Here is a 24,183-nt window from a genome sequence, read left to right as displayed (position 1 = left end):
TGTTAGTATATATCTAAGACATGTTAAAAATCACAACTGAATTCTCACAATTCAGTCACAAATCTAAACAGCAAATAAAAATTTCTGTGACAGGAACTTAGGAGAACTACCAATAGCTATAAATAGAAGGGATTATTATGTAAGTATCCTAGATAAAAAGTATACTTGCTTTAGAGGCACATATAATAATACAGAAAACAATTTAAAGATAATAAAAGATTTAGGATAAAAAGGATTCTCTCTTAAGATGAAAAGAAAATTATATATATATAAAACAGCTATAACTCTCATCAAAAAATCTACAGGAACAGCATATTTTCAAAAGTACAACAATTTCCAAACTATTTGAAATAAACCTATTAATAATTTGATGGACAACATTTTCCAAACAAACCAATAAATGCATAGTGTGCATGAAGCTATCTGTTACAGTCTATGGCACTCATATTTTACAAAGAATTCTGTGCCAATCTGAGTGTCTGCACTGTGCCTTCAAATGCTCCTGGACTGTGGCAACCAAGTCCATAGGAAACAAGACCTCCAGGTTCCGCCCCGGGGAGGTTGGAATTCAGCAATATAAAAAAAGAGAGGTGGTGCTGCAGGAAGGGGTGGAACCAGGAACACCCCTGGTTTCTCACTGTTCTCTGTGGATTCCTAGAAGTACCCGCTTTGTCCTAGGAGGACAACGGTGATCACTCTATTCAGCTCCATCTAGAACAGTCCAGGTTCTTCTAGATGATCTGCACAAATGGCTCCTCTCCTCCTTCCTGGTGTCTGCCATTAGCATTGGAATAAAGTTCCTGCTGAAAATCCGCATCTCCCCTGGGCCCGGTGTTCTGGAAGTAAGAGGATGTCACACTTCAAGGAGGCAGCTCTCTAGACAGGAAGGTTATTCACGTCCCACGTCAAGTCTAACAAGAGTTCAGAGCCATTGAGAAATCCAATTTTATCATCTGTCCTTCATTCTGTAGCCTGCTTCTGAACCATCGTGTTCAACTGTGAAACTCACACTTTGGTGACCCTGATTCCAAAACTCATTTAATACACCCAAGGTCAGTCCCAGTGATCTGCTTCATAGCAAGGACTTTGGGTGGGTCTCCCCAGGGAGTTGGGCACCCTCAGAGAGTGTGGCTTTGGACTTCATCACAGCTGGGGCCTTTTGTGTCACTTAAGAGCTAAACTTGTAACCACGCTAGATCCATTTCTAATGTGACAACATCACGAACCCCGAGTCCAGAAGCCTAATCCATAATCCTACCTCCTCATGATGAAGTCTCATGCTCTGCTCACCATGGTTAGCTGCGTAAGATGTAAACCTAAGCTTCACTGAACCCTCGACCCAAATCGGTAACTCAAGTGCGTCAATCATAATGAACCTCCCCAAACTCAGTATTTATGATTATTTTTGAGTCAGGGTCTCACTCTGTTGCCTGGGCTGGAGTGCAGTGGCAGGATCAGGGCTCCGTGCAGCCCCGACCTCCCAGGCTCCAGTGATCCTCCGACATCGCCTGACTAATTTTTGTATTTTTGTGGAGAGGGAATCCCGCCATGTTGCCCAGGCTCGAAGCCGGATCAAGCAATTGGGTTCCTTGGATTTCCGAAATAGACCCCAATATTCTGCCTTTACCCTGAAGGATGCAGATGTACCTTCCCTCAGGCCGATGACCTCAGGCCTCCATGTTCCCTGGTGCTCTAGGAAAGGCGGGCGCGATCTCGTGCCCACACCCAGTGCTCTGGGTCATAAGCCTGGATCTGGAAAAACAAATGCCCCTTAAGAAGATGGGGACTCCCCAGGATACCCCTCCCCCCGCTTCCAGCCTCCAGCCCACCCGATTCCTCCCTACCTCCTCCACCTCCCCACGCCCCACCCACCTCCTCCAACTCCTCCAGGGAAACCCAAGCCCTGCAGCGCATGGAACAGAAGAACTGGAACCGAAGCTTATGGAACAAGGGTATCTGGGATCGGTTCTTCCCGTACAGGAAGTAGAAGATGTTTCGTTTGGAGGCCTCGTTGTCCTCCTCCATGTCATTGGCCAGGTAGCTGGGGACAGAAATCAGGTTGCTGCTCAGGGGCACCACCAGGAGAGACCGCCGGCTGAGGGGACTGCCCTCAGCTCAGGACTGGCACCCACCCTGCAGAGCCATGCCTTCCTCAGGAGGGCGCTGATGGACAGAGACCTGCTGAAGGGCATCTCCCACTCCTTCAGGATGGAGACAAAAACCCAACTGGTGGCCAAGAGTGGTGGCTTACTCCTGGAATCCCAGTACATTGGGAGGCTGAAGCAGGATCATTTGAGGCCAGGAGTTTGAGATGAACCTGGGCAACATAGCAAGACCCTCGTCTCTATAAAAAATGTAAAAAACACGCTGGACGTGGTGACTCATGCCTGTAATCCCAGCACTTTGGGAGGCTGAACCAGGTGGATCACTTGAGGCCAGGAGTTCGACACCAGCCTGGTCAACACGGTGAAACCCCATCCCTACTAAAAATACAAAAATCAGCCTGGTGTGGTGGCACAGGCACCCTTTAGTCCTAGCTATGCAAAAGGCTGAGGCACAAGAATTACATGAACCCAGGAGGGGGAGGTTACAGTGAGCCAAGATTGGGCCACACCATTCTAGCCTAATAGGCAGAGCAAGTCTCTGTATCAATAAATAAATAAATAAATAAATAAATAACTGTCCAGGTGTGGTGGCACAGACCTGTGGTCAAAGCTAATCTGGAGGCTGAGGTGGTAGGATCACTTGAGTACAGGATATGGAGGCTGCAGTGAGCTATGATCTCACCACTGCACTCCAGCTTGGGGGACAGAGCAAGTCTGTCTAAAAAAGTAAAATAAATTGAATACATTGATATTTTGCCAAACCCTGCCTTCTACAGGCATCTAGTCTAATGGGACTGGGAGTAATCAGGGCAGATGACCTAATCCCAATGTCACATGGTAATAGGATGTAACTGGAGAGCTACGAGCATGCAAAAGTTGGAAGATGAAGGAAGGCATCACAGAGGCCGTGGGGTGAACTGACTTTAAGGAATGGGTCCTTCACTTCAGAACCACATGGGTGTGGAACACCCAGACAGAAAACACAAATGCAAAGTCGAGTAGAGGGCATTTGGAAGGAGCGGTGAAGCCACGCCAGGAAACACCAAGATGGCGAGCCAGTTTGGCTGTAGAGATTGTAGAGAGGGTGGAATTTGCACTGTGGACCCTGGCCTCGATTTTGAAAGACATCAGCTAAGGAAGTTGTTCAGGTGGGCAGTGAGGGCGTTGTGCTTTGGAAAGATGCTCAGGCTGCACTAGGAAGCCCCAAGGCTTGGAGAGAGACTCCAGGAGATCCCAGCAGGGAGCATTTGACAGTGGATTAGAGTGATGCAAGAGGGACCTGAACTGTGGCCTCTGTCATGGGAACCTCGAGGAGGTCGATGGCATTTGCAGTTGATGGAAGGAAAGAGAGAGAAGAACCAGAAACGTCTGCTTGCTGGGGGGAATGTCGTGTCCACTCCTCTGCTCCTTTTCTTCTCCCCTTAGCGGTTGATGGTTCCTTTTGTTTTATTCTTTTATTTGTACACTGGCATTGGAATTTGTTTTTTTGGCTTTCTTTTTTTTTTGAGAAAAAGTCTCGCTCTATTGCCCAGGCTGGAGTGCAGTGGCTCAATCTTAGCTCATTGCAACCTCTGCCTCCTGGGTTCAAGGGGTTCTCTTGCCTCAGCCTCCCAAGTAGCTTGGATTACAGGTGCACACCACCATGCCCAGCTAATTTTTCTATTTTTAGTAGAGACAGGGTTTCGCCATGTTGGCCAGGCTAGTCTCGAACTCCTGACCTCAAGTGATCCGTTTGCCTCAGCCTCCCAAAGTGCTGGGATTACAGGCATGAGCCACCGCGTCTAGGCTGAGTTTCTTTTTAGAAACAACAGTCTAAGAACAAGATAGTATAATCCTCTCTTTTCTGTACACAGAGTAAAGAGGACAAATAGGTGAAAGAATAAATGAAAGGCTGGAATCCCACTTTCCCTGCTGTCCCAGGGCATTGGATATTGATGGATAGGAGGAAGCAAACCACTCACAGAGCCAGGAAGAAATGAATGCGTTGGTATTGCCAGGAGAAGAGGCCAGCACGGCTAAAATATGCTATGACCATAGCCAGGAGATACTGGTGGAGAGAAAGAAACAGAGAGAGGGAGAGGTCACATCTTGAGAGAGGAAGATCGTGGAGATAGTGGAATGGGGGTGTGGGGAGGGGCTGCCCATCAGAGAAGGGACCTCAGTGTTGGCGTGACTGTGCTCATGTGGAAATTGCAGGGTGGAGGAGTATTCCTCCCATCACCGGAGGAAGGGATGTCGGTGATGCTCCCAGGATGGTGGGCTCCAATGGGATCTTTTAACGGGTGTGTCTAGGTCGGCTGGTGTCAGGAGGGTCTTTTGTGTGCCAGGCAGAGAACTGTCCCAAAGAGCTGAGAGTAGAGGGGCCAGGAGCTTCAGGGCTGCGGCCTGACTGCCAAACGACCTGTAGGAGAGGCAGGGGCCACTCATTCACTCGGCAAGAGACCAGCAGTGTCCTGAGGGAGATGCTGACAAATCATAAAAAGACCAAGAATAGCGGGGCGCGGTGGCTCACGCCTGTAATCCCAGCACTTTGGGAGGCCGAGGCGGGCGGATCACAAGGTCAGGAGATCTCGACCATCTTGGCTTACGCAGTGAAACCCCGTCTCTACTAAAAACACAAAAAATTAGCTGGGCGTGGTGGCGGGCGCCTACAGTCCCAGCTGCTGGGGAGGTCGAGGCAGGAGAATGGCGTGAACCCGGGAGGCAGAGCTTGCAATGAGCAGAGATTGCGCCACTGCACTCCAGCCTGGGCGACAGAGCGAGACTCCGTCTCAAAATTTAAAAAAATGACCAAGAATAGCTGGGAGTGGCAGCTCAAGCCTGTGATTCCAGTAGTTTGAGAGGCTGAGACAGGAGGATCACATGAGCCCAACAGTTCGAGAACAACCTGGGCAACTTAGCAAGACCATTTGTATAAAATTATTCAAGCATGATGGCATGTGCCTGTACTCCCAGCTACTCAGAAGGCTGAGGCAGGAGGATTGCATGAGCCCAGGAATTAGAGGCTGCAGTGAGCTGCGATCATGCCACTCTACTCCATCCTGGGGAACACAGCTGGATACTGTCTCAAAAAAAAAAAAAAAAAAAAAGTGGGCACCAAGACTCAAGACTGTGGGAGCTGGAGGGGCACAGTGGCTCACTTCTGTAATCCCAGCATTTTGGGAGGCCAAGGCGAGCGGAACACCTGAGGTCAGGTGTTCAAGACCAACCAGGTCAACATGGCAAAACCTCGTCTCTACTAAAAACACAAAAATTAGCCAGCCATGGTTAATTGTAATCCCAGCTGCTTGGAAGACTGAGGCAGGAGAATGCCTTGAACCCAGGAGGCGTCTGCTGCAGTGAGCCAAGTTTGAGACACTGCCTCCAGCCAGGGCAACAGAGCGAGACTGTCTCACAGAAAGAAAAGAAAAAGACTGTGGGAGCATCCGGTGGGAAGTGCTGGAGGGAGAGAGGAGAGGAACTGTGGGTTTGGAAGCTGCGCCCTCCCCCCGGCAGTGCATTGAAGCAGGAACACAGTTTTGTGGAGAACAACCTTACCTTGTCGGACACCCTCAGATCTTTGTCCCAGGCCAGGAATCTTTTAATGACAGGATCCTCTGTGATTAGAGAGCAGATGTCAGCATGAGAAACAGGACAGGGTTTCTGTGGGAGCAGCAGGGCAGCAAGGAGAAGTGTGTCTCCCTAAGGGAAATCTCAGGATTGCTGCCACAAGTGAGGTGGATGGGAGAGGGGAGAATGACTTTCACTGGGCAAGGGAGAGAGGCTCCTGCTCTGAGACTCGCCTGAGAAGAGGCCGAAGGAGGCCTTGGGTGTGAGAATCTACAGGATGTAGAGCTGGCAATAAGCCAGAACGCCCTCCCAGCAGACACAGAGGGACCACTGCACAGTCATAAAGGAATTCCCATCATTTCCTCATGAGACAGTCACATCAGGGTGTGACCATGGCCTAGGTATCCCCCTCTACAGATGGAGACACTTAGGTTTAGAAAAGTCAGCAAGAGACAATAAGTTTTAGAGGGCACAGCTGAAGCCACTTTCTTTGATTTTTGATTTTGTTTTATAAATTTATTTTTTGTTTTTTTTTTTTTGAGCTGGAGTCTCGCTCTGTGGGCCAGGCTGGAATGCAGTGGCACGATCTCAGCTCACTGCAACCTCAGCCTCCCGGGTTCAAGCGATTCTCCCATCTCAGTCCCCTGAGTAGCTGGGATTACAAGCGTGTGCTACCACGCCTAGCTAATTTTGTATTTTTAGTAGAGATCAGGTTTTACTATGTTGGTCAGGCTGGTCTCTAACTCCTGACCTCAGGTGATCCACCAGCCTCGGCCTCCCAAAGTGCTAGGATTACAGGTATGAGCTACTGCGCCCGGCCTTGCTTTTTCTTTTGAGACAGAGTTTTGCTCTGTCACCCAGGCTGGAGTGCAGTGGTGCCATCATAGCTCACTGCAACCTCAAAGTCCTGAGTTCAAGCAATCCTCTTGCCTCAGCCTCCCAACATGGTGGGATCTCAGGCGTGAGCCACCGCACTTGGCCCAAAACCAAGATTTCTTATCCCAAGCACTGACCTAATCCTAATCTTCTATTGTCTCCTAAGCGTCCCTTATGAGTGATCACTTCTGAGTCCTCCCGCATGGAGAGCTCACCCACTGGGGGCATATTTTTCCCATTGGAAAAGTGTGGTTATTGGAAGTTGCCTCTTTTTTAGAATATCAGGACTGGAGGTGCTCTCTGGGGTGTCCTCCTACCAAGCAGCCTGTTGAAAGTCTCGTGGTGCTCAGGGAGCACGCATGACACTCGCTGTCGCTTCAGCTTCATCTTGAGCCCACACAGCGTCTCCGCCGCCCAGGTCTCCTCAGGCTCAGGGGCGAGCTCCTTCTCTGGCTCCTCCTCCGATGACTCCTCAGATTCGTCCGACCACTCCCTCTTCCTTTTCCAGCAAAGGAACCTACGCGGGGGACTAGGATCTACCCCAGGGGCTGAGTAAAGAAACCATGCCACTGTGTAATGCTTCTGCAATTGATCACCTTAGAGCCTGACCCAAAATGCCAAACCACTCTCCATCCTCCCCAGCCCCCAGACTGCTGGCTTCTCCAAGGCATCTTTCCGTCTTTCTCCTTCGCTGAACCCCATGAGCCGCTCCTTCCCCCCTCCAAAACGCCAGACCACTCTTCATCCTCCCCAGCCTTACAGACTGCTGGCTTCTCCTCACTGTAACCTCCGTCTCCCAGGTTCCAGTGACTCTCCTGCCTCAGCCTCCCAAGTAGCTGGGATTACAGGTGCTTGTCATAACGCCCAGCTCATTTTTGTACTTTTAGTAGAGACAGGGTTTCGCTATGTTGGCCAGGCTGGTCTCTAACTCCTGGCCTCAAGTGATCTGCCTGCCTTGGCCTCCCAAAGTACTGGGATTACAGGTGTGAGCCACAGCACCCTGCCTCAGTCCCTCCATTCTTCCCACACACCTCCTCAGGTGCTCCTTCCTGACTTCTGGACCTGTCCTTTTCTTTTTTTTTTTTTGCCACAGGGTCTCAATCTCTCCCTCAGACTGGAGTGCAGTGATGCTATCTTGGCTCAAAGCAACCTCCACCTCCCGGGTTCTAGTGATTATCCTGTCTCAGCCTCCCAAGTAGCTGGGAATACAGGCGTGCACCACCACGCCCGGCTAAGTTTTGTATTTTTGGTATTGACGAGTTTTCTCTATATTGGTCAGGCTGGTCTCGAACAACTGACCTCAGGTGATCCACCCGCCTCAGCCTCCCAAAATGCTGGGATTACAGGCGTGAGCTACCGCACCCGGCCTTTGGTTTTCTTTTGAAACAGGGTTTTGCTCTGTCATGCAGGCTGGAGTGCAGTGGTGCAGTCATAGCTCACTGCAGCCTCAAAGTCCTGAGTTCAAGCAATCCTCTTGCCTCAGCCTCCCAGTGTGCTGGGATCTCAGGCATCAGCCACCACACCTGGCCCAAAACCAAACTTTCTCTTTTTTGTTGTTGTTGTTGTTGTTGTTTTGAGACAGAGTCTCGCTCTGTCACCCAGGCTAGAGTGCAGTGATGCAATCTCGGCTCACTGCAAGCAACACCTCCGGGGTTCATGCCATTCTCCTGCCTCAGCCTCCCGAGTAGCTGGGACTACAGGCACCCGCCACCATGCCCGGCTAATTTTTTGTATTTTTAGTAGAGACTGGGTTTCACCATGTTAGCCAGGATGGTCTTGATCTCCTGACCTTATAATCCTCCCACCTCGGCTTCCCAAAGTGCTGGGATTACAGGCGTGAGCCACAGCGCCCAGCCCAAAACTAAGCTTTCTTGTCCCAAGCGCCAACCTTTATCAAGTCCAGCCTAATCCTCTATCATCTCCTAAGCGTCCCTCATGAGTGATCAATTCTGAGTCCTCCCACATGGAGAGCTCACCCACTGGGGGCATATTTTTCCCATTGGAAAAGTGTGGTTATTGGAAGTTGCCTCTTTTTTAGAAGAACAGGATTGGAGGTGCTCTCTGGGGTGTCCTCCTACCAAGCAGCCTGTTGAAGTCCTCGTGGTGCTCAGGGAGCACGGACGACACTAGCTGTTGCTTCAGCTTCAACTTCAGCTTCATCTTGAGCCCACACAGCATCTCCACCACCCAGGTCTCCTCAGGCTCATGGGCGAGCTCCTTCTCTGGCTCCTCCTCCGATGACTCCTCAGATTTGTCCGACCACTCCCTCTTCCTTTTCCAGCAAAGGGACCTACATGGGGGGCTGGGATCTACCCCAGAGGCTGAGTGAAGAAACCAGGCCACCGTGTAATGCTTCTGCAACTGATCACCTTAGACCCTGACCCCAAACCCCAAACCACTCTCCATCCTCCCCAGCCTCAGAGACTGTTAGCTTCTCCAAGGCATCTTTCTGACTTTCTCCTCTGCTCAACCCCATGTCCTGCTCCTTCCCCTCCCCATTATTCCGACTCTGTGTCCTCAGAACACTTCCTCATGTCCTTCCCTGATCCCTGGCTCTCTGAGTCCCTCCTTTGTTTTTTGTTTTTGTTTTGTTGTGTTTTTTGTTTTCAGACAGAATCTTGCTTTGTCACCCAGGCTGGAGTGTAGTGGTGCAATCTCAGCTCACTGCAACATCTATCTCCCGGAGTCCAGTTATTCTCCTGCCTCAGCCTCTCAGGTAGCTGAGATTACAGGTGCCTGCCATAATGCCCATTTTTGTACTTTTAGTAGAGATGGGGTTTCACCATTTTGGCCAGGCTGGTCTCAAACTCCTGGCCTCAAGTGATCCGCTTGCCTTGGGCCTCCCAAAGTGCTGGGATTACAGGTGTGAGCCACTGCACCTGGCCTGAATTTCTCCATTCTTCCCACACACCCTCCTCAGGTTCTCCTTCCTGACCTCTGACCCTTCTTTTTTTTTTGGAGACAGTGTCCAACTCTCTCACCCAGACTGGAGTGCAGTAGCGCAATCTCGGGTCACTGCAACCTCTTCCTCCCAGGCTCAAGCGATTCTCCTGTCTCAGCCTCCCAAGTGGCTGGGATTACAGGCGTGCACCACTACCGCCTGGCTAATTTTTGTACTTTCAGTAGAGATGAGGTTTCACCATGTTGGCCAGGCTGGTCTTGAACTCCTGACCTCAGGTGATCCGCCCGCCTCAGCCTCCCAAAATGTTGGGGTTACAGGTGTGAGCCACTGCACCCAGCCCCCTTCCTTCATCTTAGTCAACCCTATCCCACCTCTTCTTCCTCCAGTCACCTCACCTGATGGTCCTGACACTTCATTATCTACCACCTCCTGGCGGGGGTACCCCGAGGTGCTCAGCTGGGGGCTCTGCTCCTCATCCTGGGGGTGCGGTTGACAACTGGTCATGATCTTTCCAAAATCTGTCCCAACCCACGGAACCTAGTCTCTGTTCTGTCCAAAGCCGCCTTCTGGACTCTGCTAGGACCCGGAAGAGTGTATTATCAATTCTTGAGGCTAGGAGAAGTCAGGAGTGGAGAACAGCTCTGAGAAGATGCTGTTGTCCACCTGAGCTCCCAGGCGCCAACGGAGGCCGGTCCTTCCAATCAGGAAGGTTGGAATCTCTGATGTCATCGGTCATTCCAACCTGGCAACCAGTTTGAAGAAAAACACATGTAACTGCCAAGCTGATCTCTTGTCCTGGAGATCCTGGGTGAATGGATGGTACCTCCTGCCACTGTCCCAACCTCAGACCACTGTCCAAAAGCATCATCAGGGTCTCTGCATCCCTCTGTTCCCTGTCCCAGCAGAGGCTGTGTCCTCTCCACGCAAAGCATGTTGGGGTCTCCTCTGTACATGCCCATTTCAGAGACCAGTCTGGTAGGAGAGGGAACAGGGTGGGAAAGAAAACTAGGGTAAGCAGAAACTATGAAACTTTACAAGAGTGAGATTATCATGTACAAGAGATCCCAAGAACATTGACTTGATGAAAAAGTCACATCAGAGCACTCAATTTGTCACTTTTCTGCCGAATGTTTACTGACTTTCGCTGTCTGAGATTCTATACTGGGGGTACATACGTCCTCTGCCCTAAGGCATCTTTGAGTCCAAGAGACATTTTGAGGCCTGAAAATCATAGGAAACTGCCTTTGAGCTCACACATGTTTCCAATGGTGTCCCCAATTTCAGGGAGTCCATGGATTACCTAAAGCCAGCCCCTCCAGTTCGGCTAAGAAACTAGTCTGTATATCAAGTTTTGTATCATATGTATTGCTCTGAACTCAGAAATTTCCCTACCATTTATGGATTCTATGAATAAAATATCCCATGTACAAAAAGACTAAATCAAAAAATCTCAGCTGCACAGTGGCTCATGCTTGTAATCCCAGCACTTTGAATGGCCAAGGGAGGAAGATTGCCTGAGGCCAGCAGTTTAAAACCAGTGTAGGCAACATAGCAAGACCCCATCTCTAAAAAAACAAAACCAAACCAAATTAGACAGGTGTGGTGGCTGGCACCTGTGTTCCAACTACTTGGGAGACTCATGCGACAGGAAGATCGCTTGAGCCCAGGAGTTAGAAGCTGCAGTGAGCTATGATCTTGCCACTGCACTCGAGTCTGGGCAACACAGCAAGACGTTGTGTCAAAAACATTTTTTTTTTTTTTTTGGATAAAAAATAAAAGAGTTGCATGATATTCAGAGACTATCCAAAAAACCTGTGGGTTCCCGGCCGGGCTCAGTGGCTCATGCCTATAATCCCAGCACTTTGGGAGGCCAAAGAGGGTGAATCACTTGAGGTCAGGAGTTTGAGACCAGACTGGCCATCTCTACTAAATATACAAAAAATTAGCCAGGCATGGTGGCAGGTGCCTGTAATCCCAGCTACTCGGGAGGAGGGGCTGGAGAATCACTTAAACTCGGGGTGCGGAGGTTGCAGCGAGCCAAGATCACATCATTGCACTCCAGCCTGGGCAACAAGAGCAAAACTCCATCTCAAAAAAAATAAGGAACCTGTGAGTAAGTTCCCACACGGTTTCCTAATGGGCTCCGGCTCTCCTAGGAGTCTCTTGCTCATGGGAAAGGCACAGACTGAACGAGGAAGCTCTGCTTTTCTGGAGTTCAAATTTGCATTCATGATGCTTTAACCCGTCAGAGCTGGGTGGGTCCTCCTACAACAAAACAGTTTGCTATCTCTCTCCTAGTTAGCAGGCTTTCAAATATTAGAAGATCAATGTTCTGACCCCATTAAAATTTCTCTTGTGGAATGAAAAGCTCTGATTTAACCCGTCTTCATGCCTGCTTTGCATATTCCTCTCTCTTCTGGCACACCACCATGCCTGGTTCAATTTTGTATTTTTTTGATAGGGACAGGGTTTCGCCATGTTGCCGAGGCTAGTCTCGAACTCCTGGTCTCAAGCAATCTGCTCACCTCAGCCTCCCAAAGTGCTAGGATTAGAGGCACGAGCCACCACGCCAGGCCAAGGCTATTATTCTGACTTAGGGGTTTTTGTTTGTTTCATTTTGTTTTTCCTACAGAGTCATTATTTCTTCAATAGATATATCTCAAAGCAGAAGCTGGGTAAGATCATCCTGGAACTTCAAATTTCCTAACATCAGAGATGCAATAGAACTTTGGACAAATAGAGTGTGGTCTATATACAGCTGGTGCCAGAACTGCATAACCCAGGTATGGATGTGACATCCCTGTTTTCAGCACTATAGTTCTTCTACACACTTGGTGTTTATATACATATATGCTCAAGTCAGTCCAACCCTCAAGCTAAACTCAGATAAGATGAAATTATTGAGTCATGCCTGCCTTTGCTGCTATAAAACATACATCAAGTCACTTTCTGGTTCCTGTTTTCTTGTCCTTATCATATTACTCATAGGACTCAGAATTGTTTATTATTAATTTCAGAGTTTAGAAGTATTGAAAGACACCATCTTTCCATCTCGTATCTACCACCGAGAACTTTACAGTCTAAAACAACAGTTTTGCATTTTGGAAAGTAAATTATGCAAGCTCCAGGAAGCACTGAAGGTTGGTATTGTCAAATAAAAAAGCAAATCTGGAATTAGGTAAGAAGACACTTTATTTGAAAAGACTATTGCAATAGGGAAAATGCTCAAGTCATAAGATTTATATCTCAAACATTAAGCGAAAAAGTTTTCTTTGTTAGCAAGGAATAAAAGGGTAGAACAAATTGGGTTATGGGGAAGTAAGATGAAGAGTTGGGATAATCTGATTAGACAGCTGATTAGATCAGGGAACATCTTTTCCTAAAGGTTGTTCAGCATACCAATGCTTACTTAAGCCCAAGAATAGGTCAAGGTTCTAGGGCCTATGGGGAGGGCTAAATCCTGGCTAAAGTTTGGTCAAGTTAGTAGATATTTTGTCCAGATTGGTCAGTGGCAGTGAGCAGTTCAGCTAATCACTTATGAGACAAAGAATGGGAATTTGGAGGGTCTGTGTCTGGCTTTGTCAGATAAACAAGGGAGCCATCCGTAAACCTTACCTAACTGATGTGGGAAAAGTTGGTTCCACATCGCTTCCAAAATAATAAATTATTTCCTAGACATAAAACTGTAGGGAGATTTTTTGTTTGTTTCTAGAGATTGAAACAAATTATGTTGCCCAGGCTAGACTCCAACTCCTAACTCCTGGGCTCAAGTGATCCTCCTACCTCAGCCTCCTTTAGTAGCTGGGACTGCAGGCTTGGATGGGGAGATTTTTTGGCCATCCTTATTTTCCAGAATCGCAGAGCTCAGGTAAAGTTCAATATTGTCAGTATTAAAGCAGAAGATCTGAAAAAAATATTGCCTGCTGTTTGCTTTTTTTTTTTTTTTTTAATAGACAGGGTCTCACTCTGTCACCCAGTCTGGTGTGCAGTGGCATGATCATGGCTCACTGCAACCTTGACCTCCTGGCTCAAGGGATCTTCCTGCCTCAGCCTCCCTTATAGCTGGGACCAGAAGTGTGTGCCACCTACCCAGCGAATTTTTTTATTTTTTGTAGGGATGGGGGTCTCACTTTGTTGCCCAGGCTGGTCTCAAACTCCTGGCCTCAAGTGATCCCCCTACCTCAGCCTCCCAACGTGTTGGGATTGCAGGCATGAGCCATGGCACCTGGCTTGTTTGTAAATTTAAATAATCAGACATAAAAATAAAAATTTATGCACAGCAAAATAAGATGCAAAAGGCTGGGCGCGGTGGCTCACGTCTGTAATCCCAGCACTTTGGGAGGCTGAGGCAGGTGGATCGCCTGAGGTCAGGAGTTCGAGACCAGCTAGCCAAGATGGTGAAACCCTGTCTCCACTAAAAATACAAAAAAAAAAAAAATTAGCCAGGCATAGTGGTGCATGCCTGTAATCTCAGCTACGGGGGAGGCTGAGGCAGGAGAATCGCTTGAACCCAGGAGGCGCAAATTGCAGTAAGCAGAGATCATGCCACTGCAGTCCAGCTTGGGCGACACAACGAGACCATGTCTCAAATAAAATAAAATAAGATGCAAAAATATTTGCTCAAATATGAGGAAAACAATTAATTATTGAATATATAAAGAACCAATACAAATCAATACAAAAAAGACCAATAACTTAGCAGTAAAATGAGGAAATTATATGAATACAGCATTCACCTAAATATAGGAATACAAGCCAGGTACAGTGGTGCACACTTATCATCCCAGCTACTCAAGAAACTGAGATGGGAGAATCACTTGAGCACAGAATTTTGAGGCCATCCTGGGCAGAAAGAAAAGGAATACAAATGGTTCTTAAATACATGAGTAGGGCTGGGCACGGTGACTCATGCTTGTAATCCCAGCAGTTTGGGAGGCCAAAACGGGCAGATCATCTGAGATCAGGAAAATCACTTGAACCCGGGAAGTGGAGACTGCTGTGAGCCAAGATCGTGCCACTGCTCTCCAGCCTGGGTGACAGAGCTAGACTCTGTCTCAAAAATAAAATAAAATAAAAATAAAATAAATAAATACATGAGTAGGTACTCAACTTCACTTAAGAGTGAATCAGGGGCCGGGCGCAGTGGCTTACCCCTGTAATCCCACCACTTTGGAAGGCCGAGGTGGGTGGATCACTTGAAGTCAGGAGTTCAAGACCAGCCTAGCCAATGTGAAACCCCCTCTCTACTAAAATACAAAAATTAGCTGGATGTGGTAGTGCATGCCTATAATCCCAGCTACTCGGAGGGCTGAGGCAGGTGAATTGCTTGAACCCGGGAAGCGGAGGTTGCAGTGAGCTGAAATCGCACCACTGCACTCCAGCCTGGGCAACAGAGCGAGACTCCATCTCAAGAGTAAATCAGGGCTGGGTGCTGTGGCTCACGCTTGTAATCCCAGCACCTTGGGAGGCCAAGGTGGGCAGATCACTTGAGGTCAGAAGTTTGAGACCAGCCTGGCCAACATGGTGAAATCCTGTCACTACTAAAAATACAAAAATTAGCCAGGTGTGATGGCGGGCACCAGTAATCCCAGCTACTCAGGAGGCTGAGGCAGGAGAAGCACTTGAACCCGGGAGGTAGAGGTTACAGTGAGCCGAGATTGCGCCACTGCACTCCAGCCAGGGTGACAGAATGAGACTCTATTTCAAAAAAAAAAAAAAAAAAAGTGAATCAGGACTAGGTATGGTACCAGTGACAAGCCTCAAAGAATATTTGCATAAACAAAATGTCTTTATTTTAGGCAGCAGAAAGAAAAAGTTATCCTACTACCCCCATTAAGGCAACTTCCCAAACTCATTTACAGAACTTTTACTTATCTCTCATTTCGCTAAAACATAGTCATGTATTTAATTATACCTAGTCACTAGGGAACCTGAGGAATGTAATCTATCATCTGGATTACAGTGTGTCCAGCTAAAAGTCAGGTTTCCTATTACTAAAGAAGAAGGCAAAAATGTATATTGGGAGGCAATTAGTAGTCTCTGCCACACACAAAAAACAGAAATGCAAAATAAACTTCAATAAGTAATGCCTTTAGCCTATCAGATTGACAGAACAAACAAATCAAAGACCAAAAGTTTTGGAGAAACAGGTGCTTTCTTGTTATTGAGAATGCCATAAATTGATAAAACCTCTATGGGCTATAATTAGTTAACATCTATCAACATTTTTAAAATATATATCATTTGATGCAACCAAATTTTGTACATATGTACAAAGTGATTTATTGCAGTGTGATTTGAAAAATAGTGAAAACAAAAACAAAACTAAGTGTCAAAGAATATGGGATTAATTGACTGAATTATAATCCATTCATTCAGTGGAATACTATGTAGCTGTTAAAAAGAATGAGGTAGTTCTGTATGTACTAATGAGGTATGATCTCAAGAATATACCATCAGTCCCCTACCCCCTAGGAAAACTTTTTTTAAAAGAATACACTAATGGCCAGGCATGGTGGCTCATGCCTGTAATCCAGCACTTTGAGAGGCCAAGGTGGATGGATCACTTGAGGCCAGGAGTTTGAGACCAGCCTGGCCAACATGGCAAAACCCCATCTCTACTAAAAGTACAAAAAATTAGCCTGGCATGGTGACACGCTCCTGTAATCCCAGCTGCTCCACAGGCTGAGGCAGGAGAATCACTGGAACCTGGGAGACAGATGTTGCAGTGAGCTGAGATCACGCCACAGCACTCCAGCCTGGGCAACAGAGCATGACTGTGTCTCAAAATAATAATAACAATAATAATACACTATTAAATTAAATGTAAAGGTATATTCAGAACAGTGTTTATAGGATGTTCCCATGTATTATTAAAATATATAACTTTGGGAGGCCAAGGTGGTTGGATCACTTGAGGTCAGCAGTTCAAGACCATCCTGGCCAACATGATGAAACCTCCTCTCTACTAAAAAAAATAGCCAGGCATGTTGGCGCATGCCCGTAGTCCTAGCTACTCAGGAGGCTGAGGCAGGAGAATCATTTGAACCAGGAGGCGGAGGTTGCAGTGAACCATGATCATGCCACTGCACCCCAATCTGGGTGACAAAGCGAGACTCTGTCTCAAAAAAATATTATTTGAGACCAAAAAAAGAATAGAATAATTGTTTTTGTTTGTTTGAAACAAAGTCTCGCTCTGTCACCCAGGCTAAAGTATAGTGGCATGATCTCAGCTCACTGCAACCTCTGCCTTCTGGGTTCAAGCAATTCTTCTGCCTCAACCTCCTGAGTAGTCGGGACTACAGGTTCCTGCCACCACACCTGGCTAATTTTTGTATTTTTAGTAGAGACGGGATTTCACCATGTTGCCCAGGCTGGTCTTGAACTCCTGACCTCAAGTGATCTGCCTGCCTCGGCCTCCCAAAGTGCTGGGATTCTAGACATGAGCCACCACACCAGGCCTAAATAAAATTATTGAGACTAAGTGGGACTCCAAAAATAAATAGCAAAAAAATTAAACATAAAATAAAACTAATTGACCAGTTGAGATTTTGGTTCTAGAAGTAAATTCATTGCTTTTTTGAATTCCTATAATTTTATAACTTTGTCAGAGCAGTTTACTATGGGTGGCAAGGCAGTATTCAAACAGACCTTAAAAATTAAATTTTGTAGCTGGGCGTGGCATACACACCTATGGTCCCAATTACTCAGGGGACTGAGGTGGGAGGATTCCTTGAGCCTCAGGACACTCCAGCCCATTGCATTCTAGCCTGGGCAACATAGTGAGACCCTGTCTCTAAAAAAAAGTTTTCTTTTAATTTAAAAAGTCTAGAATGAATGTGTGTGTGTATGTGTGAAATAATTCTATAAACCTTTCCTTCTCTTCTTCACCTCTGGTGTACACACTCTACATTTCATGACTTTTCTCCTATTTCAGCTCTCATTATATTTTAACCCCAAATCATTAATCCCAATGTACCAGGGAGGATGATGATATAGAACTGAGAATGGGCCAGGCATGGTGGCTCACACCTGTAATCCCAGCACTTTGGGAGGCTGAGGCAGGCAGATCCCAAGGTCAGAAGATCGAGACCATCCTGGCCAACAAGGTGAAACCCCGTCTCTACTAAAAATACAAAAAAATTAGCTGGACGTGGTGTCACACACCTGTAGTCCCAGCTACTCAGGAGGCTGAGGCAGGAGAATCACTTGAACCCAGGAGGTAGAGGTTGCAGTGAGCCAAGATCATGCCACTGCACTCTAGCCCTCCAGCCCTCCAGCCTGGGCGACACAGCAAGACTCCATCTCAAAAAAAAAAAAAAAATGTGAACTAACAATGAAGCTTATGTTATTTCCTTCACTAAGAAAGCGCCTAGAAGGCTGTATCAGTCAAAATTCTTTTTAGCCACAAGTGACAGAAACACAATGCAACCCGGCTTAAGCCCATAAAACCAGTAAGTCTAAGGTATGGCTGGATTCAGGGACTCGAATGATATTGTCAGCATCCTGGCTCTGTCTCATCTTTCAGTTCTGCCTTCTTTAGAATAAGTTTATTTCTCAGACAGACTCTCCCCTTGCACTAGCAACATGGTTGCTGGCAGCCTTAGATTCTTATTCTCATAACAGAACAATCTCAGCTGAGAGAACTTGCCCTGGGTCATGTGTCTAGTCCTTGAGTGAGTATCCTGACCAGATCAGGTGGACTGAGGGAGCGAAGGAAAACCCAGGTGCTTTTACCAGAAGTAGGAATGGCTACAGGTGAGGGCTAGTCCCTGGGCCTGTTTACCCCACTTCAGAAGCTCTGCTCTATATTGCTGGGAGGGCTGGCTTCTACAGGATACATTCCTCAAGTTCCAGGTCACCTGGTTCCTGGTTATGATGGCCTATTGCAAGACATTGATGAGAGACTATAGGGAGGGACAAGACAAGGAGTTTCTTCCCCTCCTCTTTACTGCATGATTTCTCCAGCAATGGTAGTTGTTGCCTTCTGGCCCCATCTCCCACTGGATAAATACTCCATGTTTCTTCTTCTTCTTCCTATTTTTTTTTTTTTTTTTGAGACAGAATTTCACTCTCGTCCAGGCTGGAGTGTAGTGGCACGATCTCGGCTCACTGCAACCTCCACCTCCCAGGTTCAAGCGATTCTCCTGCCTCAGCCTCCCAAGTAGCTGGGATTACAGGTGCCTGCCACCACGCCTGGCTAATTTTTGTGTTTTTAGTAGAGACGAGGTTTCACTATGTTGTCTAGGCTGGTCTCGAACTCCTGACCTCAGGTGACCCACCTGCCTCGGCCTCACAAAGTGCTGGGATTACAGACGTGAGCTACCGCACCCAGCCAATGTTTCCTGATTCTCTGGGTAAACCTACCTCCAGACCTCTGGATACACTGCCTCCACCTTTTGTTTCTCCAGCCTCAGGATGTTAATGGCTTCCTGCTGTTGCTAATCTCTGATTGCCTCACGGTACCCAGTGGGCCTCTCAGCTCTTCCGTTATGAATGTAACCAAGTGCCTGTATTACATGACCCCTCTTTTCAATATCCAGAGTGGTTTCTATTTTCCTGACGGATATGTGCAGGAAAATATCCACTCCAAACTCCCCTAAGAAAGGCCCCTGTGTCTCAACATTGTGCTCATTGGTCTGGAGAGAAGCTTCTGGAATTCCATTCCTGCTCCCGGAATTTGTGCCTCACGATGAATTAGCCAAAGGAGAAAAAGGCAAGTCATTTAACTCCTGGGCCTCAGTTTCCTCATCTATACATTGGGGATGATACCATTTGTGGGGGACTGAATGCATGGCAGCCTCCAAAAGGTATATTCAAGTCCTAATCCCCAGACCCTGTAAATACAGCCTTATTTGGACAAAGGGCTTTACAAATGTAATTAGGGTAAGGATTTTGAAATGAGGAGACCTTCCTGGATTATCTAGGTGGACCCTAAGTCCCAGGACAAGTGCCCTTATGAGAGAGACACATAGAGAATGCATACAGAGAAGAGAAGCAATGTGACCACAGAGATAGAGATTGGAGTGCTGTAGCCACAAACCAAGGAGTGCTGACAGCTACCAGAAGCCGAAAGAGGCAAGGAACCAATTCTTCCCCAGAGGCATGGGAGGCAGTGAAGCTCCACTGACACCTTGATGTCAGACTTTATGCCTCTAGCACTGTGAGAAAATAAACTTCAATTGTTTTCAGCCACCAAGTTTGGGATAATTTGTTACAGCAGGCACAGGGAATTAATACACTGTTTTACTGCATAGGGTCATTGTGTTTGTTTGCTAGAGCTGCCATAACAAAATACCACAGGCTGGGTGGCTTATACAACAGAAATTTATTTTCTCACAGTCTGGAAGCAAGAAGTCTGTGGCTTCTTGGTTAGTTTATTCTGAGGCTCCTCCTGGGCTTGTAGATGGCTGTCTTCACTCTGTCTTCACACAGTCTTTCCTCTGTGTGAGTACATTCCTGATGTCTCTCTGCATGTTCGATTTCCTCTTACTATAAGAACACCAGTTAGAATGGATTAGGAACCACCCTAACGTCCTCATTTTAACTTAATCACCTCTTTAAAGACCCTATCTCCAAATATAGTCACATTCTGAGGTTCTGGATGTTAAGATTTCAACATACGAATTCTGGGACACAATTCAGTCCACAATAGTCATGTTCCAGATCCTTGGCCTTTATCAGTTTCTTGAATGTGCTATATTCTTGGCTGCATTAAGTATTTTTTCCTCTGCAAGGAACTCTTCCCCTAGTCTTTATCTCCCTTCATCTGCTAAGTCTCAATTTATTCTTGAGATCATGGCTAAATATCACTTCCCAAGCCTCCAGCTGTTCATGCTCATAGCACACTTCATTGATCTTATTGAAGTATTGTTTTGTTTTGAGTGTGTTTGTGCATCTTTGTTTGAGATGAGATCTCACTATGTTGTCCAGACTGGTCTCGAACTCCTGGACTCAAGCAATTCGCTGGATTCAGCCTTCCAAAGTGCTGGGATTACAGGTGTGCACCACCATTCCCGGCCTTCTGTGCATGTTTAATGTCTGTCTTCCCTCACCGGACTGTCAGCTCCATGAGGTGACACACAGGGCTCACACTGTACTTATGGTGCCTGGCATATAGTACATACAAAATAAACGAATGAATGAAATGAAGAAACTTATGATTATAAATGAGAAAATATCATGAAGCACATGGTACACTGAGAAAGCATTCAATACATGGTAGCTATTATTTTGATGACTGTCACCCTCAAGAATAAAATTAACTTGTTATTTATTTGCCAAATGTGATGTCTTCTTCCAGACCATCTCAGAAAGTTCTTCCTGTCCAAGCTGTGGTCAAACATGTCACATGAGTGGTAAACTTACAAATGTGCCTGCCTGTGTTCTCATCACCCCTGGAGACTCCAAAGCTGTGCTTCCTCCCACGCTGCCACAGCCAGCCAGCCATCTTCCTCCTCCTCCTCCTCCACCTCCACCTCCACCTCCACCTCCACTTCCACCTCCGCCACCTCCTCGACCACCAGTAGCACCTGTGTTGCTCAGAAAACCCAGTCTTGCTAAAGCACTTCAGGTAGGTAACAATCTAGTAATGATATGTTTTGGTCAGTGTGTAATATAGCAGTAAAGCCAAGTAGCCTTTTAAGACCAGGCTAATCAGGGCTTGGGCCGGAAGGCTATATTTTGTTCTGATTCCATATCTTAATTATTATGTTTTTAAAATCTCAGTCCCTGAGGAATTCCTAGAAGCTGGATTGAGAAATGAAAGTGATGTGTGTGAAACCCAGTAGAGTGGAAGATTCCTATTCGCTTCTCAGCATGGCTTTTTCCTAGGGAAGAAAACCTCCCTAGGAAACCAAATTAAAAATAGAAGATTGTTTAGTGAGTGAAGTCAGAACAAAGAGTTAGTGGATTCCAAAGTTTCATGTCGTTAGGCTGGAGAATCAATCTCTATTTCAGTTACTTATTTACCAAGGGGACCAGAAAATTTGTGAATCACTAAGACAGGCATGACCCTGTTTTAAAATCTGCTGAATTTTCACTAGGATACATTTGGTTTAATGTAGCTGAATTAAATCCAGAGTCTTCCCAATCTTGACACACACAAAAAAAAAAAAAAAAAAAACCCGGAGCCTATCGTTATATTTGCCCTAATTATACCTCTGTTATTGTATACATTCTTGCTCTATGGAAACTGAGTCATCTTTCTAGGTAATTCAAGGAAAACTTCACTTTAACCCGATTAACTCCTTCAACTCTTGTCTTATTGTAATGACTCCTGCGGAAAATGCATTATTGCAGGAAACTGGTCCATCTCTTATTTGTTAGCAAAGCCTTAGCTTATAAAAACGAAATTGGGGGAGGGGTGGGAAGCCTTACATTTTGATGAATACTTTTCAATGGGTGATAAAAACAGGATTATTCTTGGTTGAGTGGACAGAATATGAAAGGTTCCTAGGGTAAATAAGAGTTACTTCTTAACTCTGAGTCTTTAAAAACTAGATTTGGATTTACATTTCACCAGTTGTGCTGGTTCCAATTTGAATTCTTACCTCACCATGTATTTCAAGGCTGGACCATTAAAAAAAGATGGACCCATGCAGATAACAGTTAAAGATCTGCTGACTGTAAAATTAAAGAAGACACAGAGTGTAGATGAAAGGAGGAAGGTAAGATGTCATTGACCATATACATGTTCTTTTTTGCTTTTAACCTTGTTGTCCCATTCTGGAAAATAAGCATAAGCCTTATGTATAGAAGTCATTCCAGGCAGGGTGAGTGGCTCGTGCCTATAATCCCAGCACTTTGGGAGACCAAGGTGGGAGGATCACCTGAGCCCAGGAGTTCAAGACCAGCCTGGGGAACATGGCAAGACCTCATCTCAATTTGTATACAACTAGGGGGGTGGGGCAGGGCTGGGGGGAGAAGTCATTTCATTTCAAGTTAAGTTTGTTATGTTTTTATTTTAGTAGTTTTGGATTTCCCAACAAAATGTGTATATTAGAAAATGATTTAATTAGGCAATTTTATCTCCCAACCGTTAGTCTGAAGAGGTAGAGACATCCTTTGAAGCTTTGGAATAAAAATTGGGTAGAATAGTGGATGTATCTTACACATACTCAGCACTCAGATATTTGCCATTTTTGCATGTTTACATTTTGAGTGATATTTTAAAATTTGTTTTAATAATGTCTCATTTTATAATTAAAGCTTATACCATCGCCGAAAGCACGGAATCCACTAGTTACTGTCTCTGATTTGCAGCGTGTTACCCTGAAACCTAACTCCAAAGTGTTATCAACTCGAGTTACAAATGTCTTAATGTAAGGAACTGCACAGTACTATGCTCTACTACTTCTTAAAAGAATGATATTGTCGTACAAGGGCCTAAAAAATGGGAAAACAAGATTTTTGTGTGTATTTCTAATGTTAAAAGTTATATATGCTCATTATAGAAAAATTGAAATCTACAGAAAAGTTTAAAAAAGAAAACAAAAATTATCTAAATAGTCCTATCATTGGAGATAGCCACTGTTAACATACTGCGGTTTATCATTCTAGTCTTTTTCTGGGCATATGCTTTATTGCCCCATTTAAAGATGCTGTTTATTATAAGATATGCCATTGATTTAATGACAGATTTTGGGATAAAAAGATATACTATCAAGAATTTTAGGCTGGGTGTGGTGGGTTATGTCTGTAATCCCACCACTTTGGGAAGCCGAAGTGGGAGGATTACTTGAGGCCAGGAGTTTAAGACCAGCCTGGGCAACATAGTGAGAGTCCCATCTCTAAAAAAATTAATTAAATTAAAAATTAGCCTGATGCAGTGGTGTGTGCCTGTGGTCCCAGCTACTTGGAAGGCTGAAGAAAGAGGATCACTTGAGCTCAGGAGATCAAGGCTGCAGTGAGAAGTGATTGTGCCACTGTACCCCAGCCTGGGCAACAGAGAGAGACTCCATCTCAAAAAAAAAAAAAAAAATGATAACCTAAATGTCTCAAGACAGGATTTTATCTGTGAAATTTACATGCAATGAACTGCATATTTTGAAGATGTCAAAATGAAACTTCAAGTTAATTTTCAAAAAGATGGGAAGAGTTCATGGTATATTGAATGGACAAAACTGTATCTACAGTATGATTATACACAGACAGATACACACATATACCATATTTACTTGATTCCAAGACATACTAGTTTTCATATTATATAATTTCTGAAAGCAACCTGTTTTATTTTTTATTTTTTGTATTGTTTTATTTTTTGAGATGGAGTCTCGCTCTGTCGCCCAGGCTGGAGTGCAGTGATGCGATATCGGCTCACAGCAACCTCCACCTCCCGGGTTCCGGCGATTCTCCTGCTTCAGCCTCCTGAGTAGCAGGGATTACAGGCGTGTGCCACAATGCCTGGCTAATTTTTATATGTTTTAATAGGGATAGGGTTTCACCATGTTGGTCAGGGTGGTCTCAAACTCCTGACCTCAAGTGACCCACCCCCCCCTCAGCCTCCCAAAGTGCTGGCATTACAGGGGTGAGTCACTGTGCCTGGCTTAGATTATGACATTTAATTTCTGTAAGTCTTCATTAGACATCCATGCCTATCAACTCTGTACATGGCTGAGTTTTTCCCTAGGATGGATTTTTATACATGTAACTCCTGGGTCAAGAAGTATTATGTATTGGAATGGCTATATCACCTTAAGTTCCCATCGGCATCTACTGCTATTTTTTTTTTTTTTTTTTTTTTTTTTT

General features: G+C 45.8%; 2 protein-coding genes across 2 annotated transcripts in view; one reads left to right on the top strand and one right to left on the bottom strand.

Moving 5' to 3' along the window:
* The window catches only part of PRR11 (proline rich 11), a 54,066-nt gene that overhangs the window by 20,199 nt on the left and 9,684 nt on the right, over window positions 1-24,183 (top strand). The window contains exons 3-7 of the mRNA XM_011979184.1: window positions 12,065-12,215; window positions 12,450-12,572; window positions 20,735-21,004; window positions 22,002-22,100; window positions 22,642-22,754. Coding sequence (XP_011834574.1) covers window positions 12,065-12,215; window positions 12,450-12,572; window positions 20,735-21,004; window positions 22,002-22,100; window positions 22,642-22,754 — 756 coding nt within the window. The remainder of the gene's footprint in view (window positions 1-12,064; window positions 12,216-12,449; window positions 12,573-20,734; window positions 21,005-22,001; window positions 22,101-22,641; window positions 22,755-24,183) is intronic.
* On the bottom strand, window positions 343-10,487 carry LOC105539076 (putative speedy protein E6). Its single transcript, XM_011979182.1, has 8 exons — window positions 9,828-10,487; window positions 8,609-8,851; window positions 6,848-7,078; window positions 5,643-5,701; window positions 4,067-4,152; window positions 1,873-2,041; window positions 1,648-1,752; window positions 343-836 (listed from the first exon to the last, which is right to left on the bottom strand). The coding sequence occupies exons 1-7, from the start codon at window positions 9,934-9,936 to the stop codon at window positions 1,693-1,695; spliced, it is 957 nt and encodes a 318-aa protein (XP_011834572.1). The 5' UTR covers window positions 9,937-10,487; the 3' UTR covers window positions 343-836; window positions 1,648-1,692.

The sequence above is a fragment of the Mandrillus leucophaeus genome, unplaced genomic scaffold (genome assembly GCF_000951045.1).
Source record: "Mandrillus leucophaeus isolate KB7577 unplaced genomic scaffold, Mleu.le_1.0 Scaffold20, whole genome shotgun sequence".
Lineage (NCBI taxonomy): Eukaryota > Metazoa > Chordata > Mammalia > Primates > Cercopithecidae > Mandrillus > Mandrillus leucophaeus.
This window is presented reverse-complemented; position numbering and strand designations above follow the sequence as displayed.

What these genes read in the sequence shown, in the direction of transcription:
- LOC105539076 (XM_011979182.1), bottom strand. Translation starts at nt 9,936, where the DNA reads ATGACCAGTTGTCAACCGCACCCCCAGGATGAGGAGCAGAGCCCCCAG. An exon ending in TGAAGTGTCAGGACCATCAG is followed by an intron (nt 8,852 to 9,827) that starts GTGAGGTGACTG and finishes TTCTTCACTCAG; the next exon opens with CCTCTGGGGTAGATCCCAGC. An exon ending in GACTTTCAACAGGCTGCTTG is followed by an intron (nt 5,702 to 6,847) that starts GTAGGAGGACAC and finishes CTCTAATCACAG; the next exon opens with AGGATCCTGTCATTAAAAGA.